The 20,707-nt window shown below is 42.4% G+C and overlaps 1 protein-coding gene and 1 long non-coding RNA gene across 7 annotated transcripts in view; one reads left to right on the top strand and one right to left on the bottom strand.

Moving 5' to 3' along the window:
• Window positions 1-3,947, top strand: part of LOC140454440 (galectin-9B-like) — a 36,166-nt gene extending 32,219 nt beyond the window's left edge. For all 5 annotated transcript variants that reach the window (XM_072549174.1, XM_072549176.1, XM_072549173.1 and 2 more), the window contains one exon: window positions 2,157-3,947. In XM_072549174.1, coding sequence (XP_072405275.1) covers window positions 2,157-2,303 — 147 coding nt within the window. In that variant the 3' untranslated portion in view covers window positions 2,304-3,947. The remainder of the gene's footprint in view (window positions 1-2,156) is intronic.
• Window positions 3,948-4,029: 82 nt separating this feature from the next.
• LOC140454441 (uncharacterized) lies at window positions 4,030-17,327 on the bottom strand. 2 transcript variants are annotated; one of them, XR_011952689.1, is made up of 3 exons: window positions 16,956-17,327; window positions 14,861-16,312; window positions 4,030-10,526 (listed from the first exon to the last, which is right to left on the bottom strand). It is a non-coding gene; the product is annotated as an uncharacterized lncRNA (long non-coding RNA). The 2 variants fall into 2 exon arrangements; XR_011952688.1 differs by lacking the exon at window positions 4,030-10,526 and having other exon boundaries at window positions 12,591-16,312.
• Window positions 17,328-20,707: the final 3,380 nt, after the last annotated feature.

Here is a 20,707-nt window from a genome sequence, read left to right as displayed (position 1 = left end):
GTAAAAAATTGGTAAGAATCTTCACAGGATTTCCTCAGCCTTCTGAGGAAGTAGAGGTGTTGTTGTGCTTTCTTGACTGTTGCATCAACGCGGATGGACCAGGACAGGTTGTTGGTGATCATCACTCCGAAGAACCTGAGACACTCTCGACCATCTCTGCCTCAGCTCCATTGCTGTAGACAGGGGTAAGCCCTCCACCTTGTGTCTTGAAGTCAATGACCAGTTCTTTCATTATGCTGATGTTGAGGGAGAGTTTGGTATCTTTACACTACACCTCTAAGCACTCTATCCTTTTTCTGTATTCTGTCTTGTCATTGTTTGAGATCTGGCCTACAGTAGTAGGTTTTTTCGTCAGCAAACTTGGGGTTAAGATGAAATTTGGTGACACAGTCATGAGTGTGTAGGGAGTATAGTAAGGGGCTGAGTATGCAGCCTTGCAGAGTGCTGGTGTTGAGGATTATTGTGGAGGTGTTGTTTCCTATTCTCACTGATTGTGGTGTGTGGGTCAGGAGTCATGGATCCAGTTGCAGATGGCAGAACAGAGACCTAAGTCCCAGAGTTTGGAGATTAATTTGGGTGGAATTATATGGTTGAAACTGGAGCTGTAGTCAAAATGTAGGACCCTGACATGGGTATCCTTGTTATCCAGATGTTCCAGGGATGAGTATAGGGCCGGCAAAATGGATAGAGTAGATGGGGTGAAGCTGTTGCTGTTGGTGAAAGAAACACAAATGAAAGGGCATAGATTTAAAGTGATGTGCAAATGAAACAAGGGTGATGTCAGAATTGAAATGGGAGATGACTGGAAGGTTAGGCTGGCCCCAAACAGTCCTCCCAAGTACCACCGCCCTCGCCTCCATCCAGGGCCCCAAACAGTCCATTCAGGTACCAACCTTCCTCACCTCCATCCAAGGCCCCAAACAGTTCTTCCATGTGTAACAGAGGTTTACCTGCATTGCCTCTACCCTAGTTTATTGCTCCCGATGTGGTTTTCCCTACTTCAGTGAGACCAAATGTAAACTAAGTGAACATTTGGGCCTGAAAGGGCTAGCCTGACCTCCTGGTCAATGCCCATTTCAATTTTTCCCACTCCCTCTCTGACATATCCATCCTTGGCCTCCTCCATTTCCACAGTGAATCAGACCACAAATTGGAGGAATACCTTATCTTCTCCTGGGCAGCCTGGAGCCCCGAGGACTCAACATTGAGTTATCCAATTTCAAATAACCTTCCCACCCATTCCCTGACTCCCCTTCCAGCCCTACTGACTCTTCCTTCCAACCGGATTCATGCCTCCCATCAACCAACCACTGCCCACTACCTGTGCTCACCTATCACTATCTCACCATTTCACCCGTCTCCCCACCATAACCCTCTGACCCACCGCCTTTATCTGCAATTCGCCCGACTCCCACCTCCATTCCTGAAGAAGGGTTCTACCCAAAATGTTGACTTCTCCACCTCCTGATGCTGCCTGGCTTGCTATGTTTTTCCAGCCTCCTGCTTGTCTACTCAGTAGGTTTGAACATGAGTATTCCTAACCCCAACTCACACTTCCTGTTGAAAGTGGCTTCCCACTGGAAATTGGGATATGGTGATTTTGCTGTTAAATCCTACCGTCAACGTAGATGCACTCAGAATTGTAGGATCAGGTGGCACACATGGACAGTTTTGCACTTGGTCCACAGCCCAGCTACGGATAGGCTTTCTTTGGCTTTCAGTTGGACTTGGATGGCTGTTTTTGAGCAAGTATGGCTCTTGTCTGTACATTTTGTTGGTTCAGATGGATATTAAAAATCCTATAGCACAACTCTAATAGTGTGAGAGTTTTTCCAATGTTCTGGTGAACCAGGCACCACCAGTCAACAAATTGATATTGTTCTTGCTGCTAATTTTGGATGCTGCATTGAAAATGTGATGCTTTAAGTGACAACTCTTCTGTGAACATTCTTGAGTCACAAAAAGTCTTTAGCATCACATTTTAAATGCGGCAAGTATCCAAAATTAGCAACAAGAACAGTTTGTTGACTGGTGGTGCCTGGTAATCCAATGTAAACACCTATCCTGTGTTGCTCAGGACTTTGTATCGAATCAACTCATAGAAGAGTATTTGAAAGTTGGCAGCTATTGATACATTTTTAATTATATCTTGTTAGATGCAGATTATGATTCAACCAATCTGCTACAAGATCTTAGTCAATGGAAGACACCTCTTCAACTTCAACCATCGTGTGCAGCCTCTGATTCAGATCGATCAATTGGAGGTCACTGGTGATGTCAGTCTTTCCCTTGTGGAGTACTAATGTTTTGAAGTAAACATTCTGCTTAATTTTATCCTTGGTAGAATACTTTCCCCTTCACAAGTACAAATTGTTTTAGGTTTGTCTTTTCTAGAAGAATAATCCTTTGATCTCGATCGTTAATCTAAATCCCCCTTCCACAGGGCCTAACCTGTGGTGATTTTGTTTGAGTGTAGTGAAGGAAGTCAACACCTCACTTGCATGATTAATAGCAGTGATTCATGTGGATCTCGTCTAGTGTTTGAGTTTTCCCCCTCCCCTTATTCCATACCCATCACAGCGATTTATAAAATAATACAATGACACAGAAAAGAAGAAGGCCTTTTGGTCTATTCGGTCAATACCATTTCTTTGAAAGAGCCATCCATATAGACCTACTCTCCTCTGAAAACACACAACAGTTTATAAAGGAGATATTGACCATATCATGAATTTGCTGTAGCATCTTGTGGAAATCCATGTGACACACCAAGATGGTGGCCAACAGATAACATTGAGGCGAACCCAAATGTTTGTTCAAAACACAAACATCTGTGAAATAAAATGCTCCATAGTCTTTTCACGTGGAGTACAAGTGTAGGAAAGGCCATTCCACCTCCAGTTCGATCATGCCTGACCTGTAGCTCAACTCCATTTTATTTACAGACTTGTTTCTAGTTCCAGGTTTCCTCAACCCTTTGTGCAAAAAGGTTCTTCTTAACATTTAACCTCCCCCACCCTACCTCCATTTAAACAACATGGCTTGAATTTTAAGCTTCTGGATTCCCGTTTAACCTTCTCACCAGCGGCTAGTTTCTCTCCATTTCAGACAGCAATAGTGTTTAAATGTTGTTGTAAACTCTATAATAACTGAATTATATCTTTTGACAGAACGTCTGTCTGTATAATGCTCTAATGATTTTAAAAATGTATACTGATGGAAACAACTTTTGCATGTTATTTGCTTGCTCCCATGTCAATGTTGTTGTCAATGTAACGGGTACAGAACTTGGCTATCAGTTTTTGCTCAGCAATTCCGCTTTGTTGTGTACCTCGAAGACCACATCGGAGGACGCTTACCCAAACATCAGAGGCTAAGTGTCCTTGACTGCTGAACCGTTCCCCGAATGGGAGGGAACATTCCTGTTTGGCAATGGTTGTCGGTGCCTATTTGTTCGTTGTCATCGCACCTGCATGTTCTCGCCATTATACCATACCATAGACAACATTGGCCGAGTCACGAGTATATGCCGTGAAGACCCATGAAGATGGCCTCAACAGTGATCAAGCATTCATGTCGCGTTATACCTAACCCCACTACACTGTTCTATATCTGCAAAATCTTCCTTACTGTCCTGTTTTGACACCATCACCATGACGAATTGTTATGATCTCTTGACCTTAATTAGCTTATATGGTTTGGATTACTTACTCAAGTTAGTCCCTCAACTCTTATATCTATCATGTTATTCCAGGCATTTTGTTTGCCTCCAGCACCACTTTATTTTTAATTCTTTGTAATTATCTCTCTCTGCCTCATTTAATCAGTTTATAGGCCATCCTTTTGCTTGTTATTCAGCTGCGTCTGTGTGCTTCTCTCTCACTTCACTTGACAAAGGGGCTATGTTCTGAAAGCTTGTGATTTCAAATAAATCTGTTGGACTATAACCTGGTGTTATGGGAGTTCTGACTTTGTCCACCCAAATCCAACACCGGTGCCTCCACATCGTAAGCCAAGAAACTCATTCCCCAGCTAGTCCACGGCCTTCCTCCAGTGCCTCTCTCCTGCTTTGATTTGATTTGATTTATTACTGTCATGTGTACCCAAGAACAGTGATAGGTGTTGGCCTTATGTGTTTTACTGGCAGATTGCGCTAAACAAGTGCATCTGGGTAACAGAACAGAGTGCAGGCTACAATGTTACAGCTACCAAGAAGGTGCAGAGAGAGATCAATATGAACATTGATTAGGTCCATTAAAAATTCTGGTAACAATGGGGAAGAAGCTGTTTATGTGTAGACAGAAGAGGATATAAATTGGGGTGGGAGGTGTCTTTGATTTATGTTGGTTAGTTTCCTAATGCAGCGAGCAGTATAGATGGAGTCAATGAATGGGAGGCTGGTTTGCATGATGGACTGGTCTGCGCTCTCAACTCTCTGTGGGTTCTTTGGAGCTTGGGAAGAGCAGTCACCATACTATGCTGTGATTCATCCAATAGGATACTTTCGATTGTGCACCTATAAATATTTTTAAGAATCTTGATGGACTTGCTGAATTTCTTTAGCCTCTTGAGGAACTAGAGATGTTGCTGGACTTTCTTGACAGTAGTGGGTGGACCAGGTGGGATTGTTAGGAACTTGACATTCTCGACCTCAGCATTACTGATGCACACAGACGCACATCAGTCCTCCACCTCACTCCCTGAGGTCAATGACCAGCTCCTTCGTTTTGCTGATATTGATGAAGAGATTGTTGTCCTTACACCATGCCATTAAGTACTCCTCCTGGACTTAATGTTGTTGGTGAAGAGATGCAAACAATGGTTAAATCTAATGGCATCAGATCAAATATAGGCTCTGAAACCTTCTGCTGATTACCCCCAATGATCTCCCTCAGCCAATGGATCTGAAGCCCTGCATGTTGAACACTATTTGAGAAAAATAGCATATAAAAAAAGAGAAAAATAGCACACTGGGTGGCAAGAGAACAGAATATACACTGAGTAGGGGATCTCAAGATCCATCACTAAGGAATCACAACTTAGTAGCACTGTGGAATCACAGAATTGTTATAACACTAAAGAAGGCCTTTACATACCAACAGATAAATTAGGAGCAGGAGTAATTATTCAGCCCCTTGAATCTGTTTCACCATTCAATAAGGTCATGGCTGATTTGTTTGTGTTTTGAATTCTACATTCCCATCTACCCTGATAACCCTTGGTTCCCCTGCCTAACAAGGATCCATCAACAAATACAAATAGTCAATAATTTTTTTTTCAGCCACAGTGTTGAGAATCCGCAACTCTGCCTGGACGAGTATGTGGCTGGACAGGCCGGCCAAAATAATTGATTTATGATGACCTTCAATAAAGTGGCCATACATTACAGCATGCTGGGAAATGTGACGTGACTAAAGTGACAATGTCAATCCCCATGCTGCAGTATCCAGACAGGCTGCAGGTACCCACATCGGTTTGCAAACAGACTTGACAGCTGCAGACCCTGCAATACACACCTGAAGTTGGACTTGCATGGGACAATGGAACATCGCCTTTGGGACAATTGGTAGCATGGCGTCATTTCCCAGACATGGAGGAGCCTAGCACCCTCACTTGGAGGAGGCTATATGCTCCCAGCACCTAACATTATGGACGCCTAAGGGCCACCTTACCATCAATGTACCAATCCTTATCAGGATAATCGAACCTGATCAATCCATTGGCAGATTCTCAAGACCCCTCTGAAAGGGTGTGTGATGATGCTGCTCTTTTAACAATGTTCTGTTATCCTTGGTTTCTTTTTTCAGAGTGGTCATAAGGACACAGACTCGGGGAGGTGTAGGTTTGAAGGATTTTAGGGCCAATTTGATTATAGCTAACAGATACTGCCTCAGGCAAAAGGCTTTCAGAAAACACTTGTACAAAGAAAGGGGAGCGGCCGGTCCTTCCAGCTCAGCTTCTCTCTGGTTTGGCTTGGCTTTAGTAAGCAGTCAGTTGTGAAGCTGCTGAACCGAAAGAAGCAGGTCCATGCTGATCCTCCCTCTCTCTGACATCTCTCCTGTAAAGGAGTTTGATTTGACCTTTTTTGGCAAGGAGCATTTTATGGGGATTGTTGCAAGTGTTTGGATTAGCATCATTAAGTTGGGACAATCTATTGGGTTTTCAAATAGGTTAAATTGTTCTGCACTATTTTCTCTTTTGTTTGTGCCAGCTGTATCACTCCTGGAATATCCACCTAACACCTGCTTAAAGCAACCAGCAAATTTAGGGTCCGGGCTAATTCTTTGAAACGTTTTGAAGGATAAGAATCGCTGCAAAATCCCGTTCAGGGGGGTAACTCAAGAATAACCACTGAAAGACACCCCTGAGACTCTCAGGGCCACCCTGCCATCAACGTGCCAAACCCTACCAGGATAATTGAACCTGATCAATCCATTGGCAGATTCTCAAGACCCTTCTGAGGGTCATATGGAGCCCAGCCAAGTGTGGTGGTATATGATTATGCAAAATTAAGTTAAAGCATAAGGTAGTTTGTAGTGTTTATTGTTAGCTTATAGCATACTTTATTGTTCTAATATTAATTGTGTCAAGTAAGTGAGTATTATTGAGCATCATTATTAAGAGTTGCCTCACAGTTCTTTTGTTGAATATATGAATTTAAATACAGTGTGGCAAGCACAATAGGCAGGAGGGGTAGATACCCTCATAACATTTAAGAAGTATTCAGATGTACACTTGTGATGCTAAGGCATGTAAGACTTTGGACCAAGTGAGATTAGAATTGTTTGGTGTTTTTTTTTGATGTACGAAGGGCCTATTTCTGTGCTGGAGATTTCATGACTCTCGTCTCACTGCCTTCTGAGGACAAGGGGTCCAAAATTGTACATGCCTTTGAAAGAAACTGTTTCTCCTTATCTCTGTCCTTGTAGGGTGACTGCTAAGTTGTAAATGGTGTGCCCAATGAAAGAAACTTTGTTTTTGCATTCAGCTTGTCAAGACATTTCAGGATCTTATATAATTCAAGAAATTCATATGATTTTTTTTATTCATCCTACCAAAATGTCCAACATTTTCCTCGTCTGAGAGATTTTTGTCTACTCACTCAAGCTAACTATGCCCCCTCACCCCCTATCATTGGGTGGCATGGTGGCTCAGTGGTTAGCACAGCTGTCTCACAGCTCTAGGGATCCCAGTTTGATTCAGAACAATGAACCTGCATTCTTGTTCAACAACATTCCCCAGACCTTACCATTAAATATATAAGCCTGTCCCAATTTCCCTTACCAAAATAAAGCACCTCACATTTATCTAGATTAAACTTCATCTGCCACTGTCGGTGAGTTCTATCGAGTTTCTGGACAATGGCAACCCCTAAGATAGCAGGGGTTCAATGATGGTAACATTATTGAATGCTGTTTGTAATAAGATCATTCCAATACTTTGTATTTTCTTTGTATAAGAAACTTTCATGTTATTTTGCTAAAACTACATAGGCAGCCTCTTGAGAATATATAACGAAAACAGCAAGTGCTAGAGGAATGCAACAGGTCTGCTAGCATCTGTAGAGAGAAAAACAAAGTTACCACTTAAAATCCAGTGACCTTTCATCATTACACTGAACTATGCTTGACCACTGTGTTAAATAAAAGGGAAAGTAGAATTTATGGTCTGTTAAGCTGGGTTTCATTCTGGGAACTGACATGTCCATTATTATGATGAATGCTGGGGTCATAACAATATGAACTGCAATGAGAAAATACAGGAAGGATCGGAACTAATTCAAATAGAGACTAAGTAAATCTCTGTCATATACAATGCAGCTCAACAGTCACTCCCCCAGAGTAAAGTTGTCAATGTGCCATCAAATCATGTTTACATTTGAATTTTTCCTACATATGAAAGTGTACAAGCTGGTGTGCCAGAAGGCGAATAGCAGAGAGAACCTGTTCCCACAACAGAACAGTCTGTTTCTGGTGTGACTACATCAATTAACTTCCAGTTTTTAAACTTTCCAGTATCCTTTCCCATAGTTTCCAAATTTTTATGGATTCTCAGTTATGAGGGTGCCCTTTTGTCTCTTCAGGGTAGATGATCAATTGAGGCCTCATTTCCATACATGCAGAATGTTATAATCATCTTGGCCATGGTTCTGAAGAGAGGAGATTCACCAGAGTGCATACATCCTCCGATTTTCTTGCAGATCACTTGAGACTCTGTTTTTAGTTTCCCCTTTTTTATTTGAGCATTTGCAGGGGAGAATGCACAACTAGTCAGGTTGAGATACAATCTCCCAGATTCAAATACAAATAAGTGCCTTGTACTTTATTCTTATTGTAACTGATAACATTGCTCTCTGGTCTGCTCTGGTAGAATCCAACTGGCATCCTTCAGACAGTAACTTGTTATACTACCTTATCACAATTCATTTTACCTGCATCATTCCTTATAAGATACGAGCTACATTCTTGCAGTGTCACTTAACCACTTTATACCAGCTAGGCAGTGATAATGTATTGGGTCTAACCCAGTTTGAGAGTCATACAGCATGGAAACACCCTTCTGTCCAACATGTCCATGCCAACCAAGCTGCCCAAACTAAACTAGGCCCACTTGCCTGCATTTAGTCCCAATCCCTGTAAACCTTTCCTATTCATGTACCTATCCAAATGTCTTTTAAATGTTCTAACTGTATCTACATCTACCATTTTGATTCCACTTTACAACCACCCTCTGTGTGAAAAGGCCCCTTTTAAAATCTTTCTCCTCTCACCTTAAATATGACCCCTATTTTGAACTCCCTCACCCTGGGGGAAAACAAACTTTGCTATTCACTTTATCTATGTCCAAGTTGGTTTTATAAACTTCTATAAGGTCACCACTCAACCTCCTATGTTCCAGTCAAAAGAAATTCCCAGCCAATCCAACCTCTTCTTATAAATCAAATCCTCCAGTCCTGGCAACATCCTGGTAAATATTTTGTGAAGCTTCTCAAATTTAATAATATTCTACCAATTTTGATTTTTCCCACAGCAGGGCAACCAAAACTGTACTCAGTACTCCAGAAGTGGCATCACCAATGACATCCCAACTCCTATACTCAATGCTCTGAGCAATGAAGGCAAGCACACTAAATGCCTTATAAAATCTGTCTACCTGTGACACAACTTTCAAAGAACTATGTACCCCTAGGTCTCTGTTTAACATCACTACCCAGGACCCTACCATTAACTGAAAAGTCACACTAGGCGAAAGTAAGTACTGCAGATGCTGGAGATTAGAGTCAAGAGTGTGGTGCTGGAAAAGCACAGCGGGTCAGGAAGCATCCGAGGAGCAGGAAAATCAACGTTTTGGGCAAAAGCCCTTCATCAGGAATTAGGCTCGGAGCCTTGCTGGTGGAGAGATAAATGGGAGGGGCTGGGGCTGGGCGGGGGGGGGAAGGTATTTGAGAATGCAACAGGTGAATGGAGGTGGGGGCAAAGGTGATAGGTCAGAGGGGAGGGTGCAGCAGATAGGTGGGAAGGAAGATGAACAGATGGGACAGATCATGAGGGCGGTGCTGAATTAGAAGGGCTTTCTGCTGCTATACTTGTAACTATTACATTCATACTTGTACGTGAATTCATCATTAACAAAACTCCCTCCCCATTATCAGTGAGAATTGTGCTGGTGTTCCAAGTTACTCCCTGTCCAGTTTCTATTATCTTATCTACAATTATTTTCTTATCTTTACTACGTATTATTGTTATCACACAAACTCTGGATGTCAAATATACAAGGTATAAAAGGAAATTATTTATTTGTTCTACATATTCAAGTCCATAGCCACTACCTCATTATAATCTCATACTAAGGTTGGACTTACTGTCGACTGCTGTCAAAGAATCATGTATGTCTTCTGTTATTAATATAGGCATTGTTGTGTGCCAACTTAAACATTTTTCACTTTTTTTTTGTAAAACTTGCAAATGATAATAAGTGACTATTCTATCCCATCTTTTGCACTGACAAAAAAAAACCCATCAACCATCCACATTAATCCCACTTTCCAGCACTAGACCCATAGCCTTGAATATCATGACATTTCAAGTGCTCCTGTAAGTACTTTTTGAAGGTTGTAAGGTTTCCTACCTGGGCAGTGAATTCCAGATTCTCACTATCCTTTGGCTGAAACAACTCTATTTCAAATTCCCCCAGAATGAGATCTGGAGGACAGCAGCGAGGCAGCTGATGAGTCCAGAGTGGGACTCTGGAATCTGGTATCGGCTGCCACATCGACAGAGGCCCGTGGTAGCTCAACATTGAGGTGATTTCCTAGTATCCAACAGCCCTGGAATCCTTTGGGCAGCTTTTGTGATGTCTTCCCAGGATCAGCAATGAGATAGGTCCTTGGAGCAGTTTCTGTGGAGTCTTGTGGCGTGGACGACCTGCTTCAGTGGTGGCTCCTGGCCCAGTATTCCAGCAGCCCTACGTGATGGTCTTGCAGCAGTACTGGCTTTTTCTTTACCCAAGAGCTGGGCATTGAACATCTTAAGAAAACAAGTTTTAAAAAAATTATATAATGTCTTCTGTTACTAATGTAGGCATCATGGTGTGGCAACTCAAACACTTTTCACTATTATTTTTGTAAAACGTGCAAATGATAATAAGTGACTATTCCATCCCATTTTTGACAAGGTTGTGTACCAAGAATCAAACCATTCTTGTGTTAAATAAACGTTCAATGTCTCTGCTTCAACAATGTTTTCTGGAACAGAGTTCCAAAGACTCATGACCTTTTGAGAGAAAACATTTCACCTCATCTCTATTTTGAATTGTCAATGAAAACATTTTAAATTAGAAGAGATCCTTTCCACGTCTACCATATCAACTCCTCAGGAGCTTATATATTTGAATCAAATATTCTCTTACTCTTCTAAAATCCAGCCTGCCTAGGTTTTTCTACTAAGACAACCCCCTAATTCCAGCCATTAGTCTGGTAAGCCTTCTTTGAAATGCCACCAATGCATTTATATCCTTCCTTGAATAAATTGACAATGCAGACTTACAAATGTGGTCTCATCAGTACTCTATATAAATTAAGCATAATGTCCCTAATTTTGTGTTCAACTCTCCTTGCAATTAACAATAGCATTCCATTAGCTATCCTAATTACTTGCTGTACCAGCACATCAAACTTTTGTGATTCACGTATGAGGACACAAAATTCTTTTCCATCTCAGAAGGTTCAATCTCTCAACATTTTCTTTCATTTATCCTGCAAAATGGTAAATTTCCACATATTTCATATTTACCAGATCTTTGGCCACTCACGTAACAAAACTCTAATCTTTTGATAGCCTTCTTCTGTCCTCTTTACAACTAACTTTCCTATCTATCACTATGTCATGAACAATCATATGTTGTGTCCTTTCATCTAAGTCACTGAGAATAAGTTATAGCCAGTTGAGGTCACACTGCTGATCCCCGTGGCACACCATCAGTCACACCTTGCCAAGCTGAAAAAGACCCACCATCTGCTTCCGGTTAGCCAGCTAATCTTCCAACCATGTCAATATGCTACCTCTTACACCATGGCATTGATGTTAAACATTATCAAATGTCTCCTGGAAATTTAAGTACAGTACATTTACTAATTCATCTTTACAACATCGTGAGTTCCGCGTGATTTTCCTCTCGGTAAATCATACTAACTCCGCCAAATTACCTTGAATTTAAGTGCCCTGTGATAATTTTCAGAACAGATTATTACATTTTCCTTATGCCAGATGTTAAGCTGTCTTGTTTTTCCAGTTTTCTGTCTCCGTCGCTTTATAAAAAGAAGGGATTTATTTGCTATTTTCTAACCAAATGGAACCTTGCCCGAATCTATAGCTATGGAAAATTAAAACCAATGCATCTGTAATGTTAAAAGATTAAATGGGAAGACTATATCCTGGCCACAGAGAAAAACGTCAAACTCTGCACAGATACATGGTTCACCATTGGGGTGGCCCACAACTTTGGCCAGCTTTGGCCCAGCGAGGATTCCTGACCTCTTCAGGCACCCACATACACAACACACTTTATGTCCAAAATCTCCTTAAGGCCATCCTCCTCCCGAAGCAATTGGCCATAATCAAACATGCTGCCCATGTCACAGACACTACAGATGTCAGCCATAGCAATGACAGAGCTGACCAAGCAGCCAAGGATGTGGCAAGGGCTTGCAATTCAATCGGCTCCACTATTAACCGGCAGGCACCCAACCGAAAACCTGCCTCAAAAACAAAAGATATTTCAGACATTGTCACGGTGCAGTGTTTACAGGGAGACACCCCTGATTCAGAAAAGCAGATATGGAAGACGCATGGGATCACTCCAGCTGGTCGAGTACGTATACCAGATACCTTGTTAACAATGCTCGTTGATTGCCTTCATACTGATACACACTTTGGCAAGGGGGGAGTTGAGTAGAATCATGTTGCGGACCTGGCGGCACCCCTGACTGGCCAAGGCAGTTCAAAAGTACGTCAGATTATGTTTGATATGTCAGCAAAATAATGCAGGTCTAGGGTGCAGTGTGTAACAGGAAAAACTCCCTTGCTAGTGGGTCCATTTGCATGTATTCAGTTTGATTTTATTGAACTTCTGTGTGTACATTATAATAAGTATTGCCTTGTTGTTATTGATGTCTTCAGTAGATGGATTGAGGCTTTTCCCACTACTAATAACACGGCCTCAATGGTGGCATGATTACTCCTAACTGAGATCATACTGAGGGTTTGGGGTGCTCCGACAGGTTAGTTCAGACAATGGCCCCCACTTGGTAGGGAAAGTTAACACAGAGCTGTGTGAAGTATTATATATCCAGCAGCAGCTCCATTGTGTCTACTACCCCCAGGGGTCAGGCATAGTGGAGAGGGAAAACGGGACCCTTAAAACCAAACTGACTAAGCTAGCATGTGAAATGGGCCTGAACTGGTGGAAGGTCTTGCCTTTGGCCCTGTATCATGAGGATTACCCCACACTCGACTACTGCTGAGATAATCTACGGCAGACCCAGTAGGACCCCTTGGGATGCAGATACAAACCCACCCACCTGCGTAGACCTAAATATTATGGGAGAGGAAATGCAGGCATGGTTTTGGCAGCTAATCTCGTCTCTAAAGTTCCTTCACTCACAGGTCAGGAAGGCCTTTTGATCACCACCTCAAGCAGTCAACCAGGATTCGAACAACCCAAATAAACTTCCCAACCTGCAGACAGGAGAGCACGTGCTGATCAAAAACTTGGACCGCCCCAAGCTCGGTCCTCGGAAAGGACCGTACCAGGTGCTCCTACAAACACCGATTGCAGTCAAAGACCAAGGACAAAGCAGCTGGGTCCATTTAAATGACTGTAAATGATTGTCCCCTCAAACAACCCTACAACTGTACTCGCAGTCTACGGCACTATAGCCGCCGTTGTGGCATTCGGCCAAGAGGACAATTTGTTCTTCCAGACTCAGATGGGTTTGCACGGTAATCAGACTGTATGTTGCCCACTCCCCCAGTCAGTAGATGCGCTGTTGTTGCTATTCCTGAGTGGGACCCTCTTAACCTGTACACGGTAGATACCTCAGACGCCCCCTGTGTAGGTCAGAGCAGGAACCATAGAAGGATGGCTTCGGGCTGGTGCATAGAGCTGATAAATTCAGATACCACTCAGCCCCCTAACTGCACAGGAACCCAGGGAAGAGAAGGTATCATTTCCCACAACCCCACAATCTATCTGCTTTGCTTCTTGGGATGGGGCTGGGGTTGTGCCTTGGTCCTCACAGATGCCTTATGTGCCCAGAAACAATTTACCTGCAAGCATTGCCAGGTCAACCACGGAATGCTCACCTGCACCTGTCATGAGCAAAGGTTACATGTTACTGCAAGACGGCTGTTCATTTGCGGGCACTGCAACGGTACCCACGTCAGCTCGGCCTTTTGGTCGTGCCCTTTTTCCAGCCAGGACAGGAGCTGGCAGTACATAACAGCCACAAAGCAATTAAGTGCTACTGGGTCATCAGAAGATTGTGCCAGTGAAGAGATATAGGACAGATTGGAGCACTGACTATCCCGCTCAGTGTGATCCTGAATGGCATACAGGCTGAGGTTCTGCTCCTGTCACAAACCCACAGCCACTTCCATCTCGAAGGACAAGGCCAGCAGATACATGGAAACACCACCTGCAGGTTCTCCTCCAAGTCGCTCACAATCCTGATCTGGAAATAAATCATTGTTCTTTCACCGTCACTGGGTCAAAATCCTAGAATTCTCTCCCCAGTGGCATTATGGGCCAATTTAAAGCATGTGGACTGCAATGGTTCAAGGCAGCAGCTCATCACCAGCTTTCAAGAGCAACTAAGGACAGGCAAAAAGTTCTGGCCAGCCAGTTACACTCATATCCCAACAATGAATAAAATAATTGTTTGCTGTGAACTCTAACAAGATGATTAAAATCAAAAACTAAAACAATGGTCCAGAAATTCCATACAGATTAATATAGTTTAACTTCTTATTTAATTGATTTTAAGATTGAATCTGGTCTGATTAAAAAATATTCACTGGTTTGGTGCTGCAGATTACTGGACAGGGGCCTCCTATGATGAACCTATCCAGGAATCCTTGATCATCGTAGAAATCATGCACCTTTTTTAAGTAGAGTGCTGTATTCTGAAGTTTAAAACTTCCAGCAGAGACATGACAGGTTATGTGAAAGACTAAGTGAGAGGGTAGGTTGGAAACAGTTGAATGGTGACAGGAGGATGAGGTGGGGCATACTGGTAGTTGAGGGAATTAGGGTGCCAAGTGAATGTAAGACATAAATGCCAGGTAAGATAATGAGTGCTTACAGTAAGTTGGAGAGTTGTCATCACAGGTGAGGTCAGAGTGTTGCGTTAAGGGTAGGTCTGGTGGGCTCAGGTCAGGAGTGCGGCTTGTAAGGAAACCCAAGGGGGTGTCATTGGTAAGGACTAATACTGAGTCAAACTTTCATTTTTTTCATCTTCTACCCTTTCCTGGATAGCAATTGAGCTTCAGGGAGATAGAACTGTCAGAATTCTTAAACTTTAAGGCTCTTTTCAAAGAGCTCTGGACACAGGAAAATTGTCCATTGGAATTTTCAATTTCCTTACATTTCCTTTTGCATCACTGATGCACAACTTCAGTTTACTCTGCTGAAACGAAGGGCTTTTGCCTGAAACGTCGATTTCGAAGCTACTTGGATGCTGCCTGAACTGCTGTGCTCTTCCAGCACCACTAATCTATAAAATATCTAGGTTAATGTCATTCAACAATGCTTCCTGATTTACTCAAAATATCAAATTCCATCTCAGTTAACCAAGTGATCAACATCAGTCGGAACAAATACAGTTCAATCTTGGATGTGAATAACAGCATTATGAACAGCAGAATCCAGCCCTGCAGTCACAGGTGAAGTTGATGGTGTCTCAGCAGATCAGATGACTGAGTGAATCCTTTCCCACAGAGGGAGCAGGTGAAACGCTTCTGCCCACCGTGAGTGCGTTGGTGCTTCAATAGGTACCTTTTACTTTTAAATCTCTTCTCACATTCACAACACTGAAAAGGTCTCTGATCAGAATGGACAAGTTCATGTTCAATGAGGTGGGATGACTGAGAAAATCCCTTCCCACACATAGAGCAGGTGAATGGCCTCTCCCCAGTGTGTGTTTGTTGGTGTCGCAATAGATGGGATGAATCAATGAATCCCTTCCCACACACTGAGCAGGTGAATGGCCTCTCCCAAGTGTGAACTCGCTGGTGTGTCAGCAGATCCTTTTTGCTTTTAAAACTTTTTTCACAGTCAGAGCACTGAAATGGTCTCTTATCAGAGTGTGTGAGTTTATGTTCAGTGAGATGGGGTGATTGAGTGAATCCCTTCCCACACACAGAGCAGACAAATGGCCTCTCTCCAGTATGAGCACGTTGGTGCGTCAATAAGGCAGATGATTGAATAAATCCCTTCCCACATATACAGCAGGTAAATGGCCTCTCTCCGGTGTGAATACGCCGATGAGTTTCCAGCTCATAAGGATAACTGAATTCCTTCTCACAGTCTCCACATTTACAAGGTTTATCCCCAGTATGACTGCGCTCATGTCTTGACAGGCTAGATGACTGGCTGAAGCCTCGTCCACACACAGGACACATGTATGGTTTCTCTCCACAGTGAATAGTGTTCTTTGCTTCAATATTCAAAGGCCGATGATGTTCATGAGAGTCTGTCAGATCTTGATGTGACATTTGGTTTATGCTTTACCTCAACACATTCTCCTTCTAAAAGCCTGTAAAATTGGGAAAAAAGAAAGCATAAAAGAGAATTCCAAAACACAAAGCAACTTTTGAAACTAAACTTAATGAATTTGCCCATTTGTGGATCAGGTACTAGGACATTGCCCATTGAAAGTGATGGATTATCTTTACCACAAGGACTGCAAAAGGTCCCAGAAGGCCTATCACTTTTTCAAAGGATCATAGGGGCAATAGATACTGGTCTGACTACTGATATGCATATTTTACCAAGTCATTATGAATCTATATTTGAAAATGGATTAAGAACTTTCAGAAAAATATTTACTGCTAAAATTGTTCTTCATATTGGAGGGGGTATATCTAGCAACCCCCTGAATATCAGCTAAAGTCTACTTTCCATGAGAGTCTGACATTAGCAGTTGTTAACCATTTTTTAAAGTTCAAGATGATTTGAGGTTAATCCCAGCGGCTCTTCCGTCATCTCTAACCAACGGAAAAAAACATGCAAGTGGACAGCATGCAAAAGGACATCTTCCGCATTCAACGCCTACCCTGATTTAAACCGGTTTATGTTTTTTTTAAATATTGCCGATGTTGGAAATTAAAGAGCGAGAATGCTGCAACCATGCATGAGGTCGGGTAGGAATTGTGAATTGTTTCTAGTCGCCGACCTACCGTGCGAATGTAATAAAAGACACATGGTGGCCCGTTTTGAGTAATGGCCGTCACCACTCCCACAATTCATAAGGCCTCAGAAACTACTCTATCCAACACGCGTCTTCACCGGGGGGGTTGAGAATGCGCGTACACCTTAGGGCTAACCGCAAGGCATTCTGGGCAGTTCCTTTGTTGTGAGTCAGACTCAGTTGAAACTGGAGAAAAAACGAGGAGGCGGCGGCTTGCATCAAGAAGACAAAACATCATCTATTTAATGATGTTCCCGTGCATCCTACAGCCCGGATCACGACGCACATTCACCGCTGGGCCTGCTTTGATTCGAGGCCCCTGAACCACTGAGACTCGATGTCCCTGAAGCTCCGCTCGCTCCCGTGCAATCTGGTGTCGCACTACGCTTGCGCCGTGCTGGCGGGCGTTAACTGGGTTGGTGTTTGTGGGGGGGGGGGAAAGGCGGCGTCTGCGCAGTTTGTCTCCGGTTATTGATAAGGCGTATTCAGGTTCGCCACGCATTCTGGGTATGTCCAACTGCCATTTCATGAATACGGTGTAGAAGTGCCGGTGTTGGACTGGAGTGGACAAAGTTAAAAAATAACACAACACCAGGTTGTAGTTCATTAACTTTATTTGGACATACACGCTTTCGGAATGGTGCTGCTTCGTCAGATAGCTAGTGGAGCAAGATTGGACCATAATCTAGTATTGTGTAATTTTTAATTTTATGAACAGTGCAGAGTAAAGTTCGTGTATGACAATCATTAAAAAGTTTGATTAAATTGGACGTTTTTCACACACAATCCACAATTGTCACCCAAGTTGTTGTTTCATTTCTAAGTTAAATATTTTGGTTTATAAACGGAACTAGATTTCTTCAATTGTGTTTCCCAGCTCAGATTCAATGGTGTCACCTTTCTTTTTACTCTCAGCCTCTCAGCTGAATCTGGTAGTATAATGTAGGTGAATGGTAATTGATTGCCCTGGGAGTCAACAGAAAGATAGTTCAAAGCTTCTGGGAGGCAAGGATGAAGCATGTTCTGTGATTGGTCTTGGTACTTGAGGGGTGGAAGCGGAGTCCCAGTACCATAAGACACCTTTAGGAAAGAAAGGGAGAAAAATCTAAACCTGCAACCTATCTTGAAGTCAAACCACAAGAAGGTGAAGAAAGAACATGCACAGTTTGAGAGATTTGTAGATAGAAGAGGGGGAAAATTCACGAGAAACAAAAACTGTTCAGAATTTCTAGTCTGCACTTAGAGTTTAACCTTTGTACAAGTTTTCAGGCTCATATTCCTCTGAAATATGGAACATTAAGACTTAATTTTTTGGGGGGGGGAGGAGGTGGTGTTAAATATGTTGAAAGGACAAACTAGAGAGAGACTAGTTCATCTGGTGAGGACAAGGAATGTAACATTGAACTCAGCGCTGCTCTACAGTGTTGTCAGGAGGCACTTCTTCACATAAAAGGTGTAAATGTGGAACATTGTCATTTCAGAAGCTGATGAGAATACGGGTTAATCAGAAATTTCAAAGCTATGTATTTCAGACTTTTGTAAATCAAGATTACTGAGGATTACAGGACAAAAGTGGTTAGATGCATTCAAGATTCAGATCAACTATGAATATCTAGGCTGAATGGCTTCCTCCTGTTTTTATGTTCCTACTTACTGTGATGAATTCTGTGAGTTCTATGAGGATGTAACTAGTAGAGTTGACAAGGGGGAGCCAATTTATGTGGTATATTTGGACTTTCAAAAGTGTTTGACAAAGTCCCCCATCAGAGATTATTATGCAAAATTAAAATGCATAGAATTGGAGGACGTGCATTGAGACAGATAGAAAACTGGTTGGCAGAGAGGGAGCGAAGAGTAGGAATTAATGGGTCCTTTTCAAATTGGCAAGCAGTAACTAGTTGGGTGCCACTGTGGATTGGTGTGGGGACTCCAGCTATTCAAAATTATATTAGTGATTTGGATGGGAGAACAAAATATAACATCTCAAAGTTTGCAGATGATACCAAGTTGAGTGAAAGGGTGAACTGTGACGAGGATGCAGAGATCCTTCAGCATGATCTGTACAGGTTGGGTGAGCTAGCAAATCAATGGCAGATGCAGTGTAATTTGGATAATTTGCTTTGGAAGCAAAAAGCAAGAAGGCAGATTACTATCTGAATAGCTGTAAATTGGGAGTGGGGAATATGCAGCAGGACCTGGCTATCCTTGTACACCAGTCACTGAAGGTAAGCATGTAGGTGCAGCAGGCGGGAAAGAAGGCAAATTGCCTTCATTGTGAGCAGTTTCATGTTGTTGTGGTTATACAGGACCTTGGTGAAGTCACACCAAGAATATTATATGCAATTTTGGTCTCCTTTTCTGAGGAAGGATGCTCTTGCTCTAGAGTGAGTGCAGTGAAGGGACTGATGTATGAGGTCAGGTTGACTAGGTTAGCATTGTTCACATTAGAGTTCAGATGAATGAGTGGGTATGTCACAGAAACTTATAAAATTCTACCAGGATTTGACAGGGCAGATGCAGGGAGGATATTTCCAATGATGGATATGTCCACAACCAGGGGTCACAGTTTGAGGATTTGGGGTAGACCATTTAGGATGGAGATGAGAAGACATTTCTTCACCCAGAGTGGTGAGCCTGTGGAATTCATTACAACAGGAAGTAGTTGATGCCAAAACATTGAAGGTATTCAAGAGGCAACTAGATACAGTGCTTGGGTGAATGGGATCAAAGTTTGTGGGGAGAAAGCAGGATTAGGTTATTGAGTTGGATGATTACCCATGTTTGTGATGAATGGCAGAGTTGGCTTGAAAGGCCAAATGACTTCTTCCTGCTCCTATCTTTTATATTTCTATGTTTTATGTTTCAATAGGGAATGAGAAAAACAGACAGGAAACTCAAATCAAACACCATGTCAAGATCTAACAAATTACTTAATCCATCTGTCTCTGAATGTCAGCAATCATTGAGTATAGAAGGAGGAGTGCTTGTGGGAAAAGATTTCAAATATCAGTTTAACATGGAAATCACAGAGATACACAGCTCCATGTGAAAGTGTTTTAATGGACTGACTATAAAGAGTTTTAACCAGTTACACAGCCTAAAAAATAATACCAATTCATTTTGAAGAGAAACTGTTTGTGTACTCATTGTGCAGACAAGGCTTCAATTGATCATCCAACCTGGAAAGACAGAAAGACACCAGCACCATGTAGAAACCATGGTGATGTGGGGACTGTGAGAAGCAATTCAACTATCCATCCCAGTTGGAAATTCATCAACGCAGTCATACTGGTGAGAGGCCATTCTCCTGTTCTGTGTGTAGGAAGGTATTTAGTAAGTTGTCTGGCCTTGTGATACATCTATGCATTCACACCAAGGAGAAGCCTTTTACCTGCTCAATGTGTGTAAAGGCTTTCACTGAGTTATCCAATCTTCAAGCACATCAACTTGTTCACACTGAAGAGAGACCTTTCAAATGTCCTAAATGTGAGAATAAGTACAAAAGCAAACAAGATCTGCTGACACACCAGCGCACTTACACTGGGCAAAGGCCATTCACTTGCGTGGGAAGAGTTTCTCTTGGTCATACAATCTGTTGAGCCTCCAACTTGTTCACAGTGAAGACAGTCCTTTTAAATGTTCCATCTGTGAGAGGAGGTTTGAAACAACAAAGGATCTGCAGGCACATCAATTTGTTCACACCAATCAGTGACTTTTTTAAAAGTGTTGACTGTGAGAAAC

Source organism: Chiloscyllium punctatum, chromosome 29, assembly GCF_047496795.1.
Source record: "Chiloscyllium punctatum isolate Juve2018m chromosome 29, sChiPun1.3, whole genome shotgun sequence".
Classification (NCBI taxonomy): Eukaryota; Metazoa; Chordata; class Chondrichthyes; order Orectolobiformes; family Hemiscylliidae; genus Chiloscyllium; species Chiloscyllium punctatum.
Note: the sequence above shows the minus strand (reverse complement) of the source record. Positions and strands in the feature narration are given on the sequence as shown.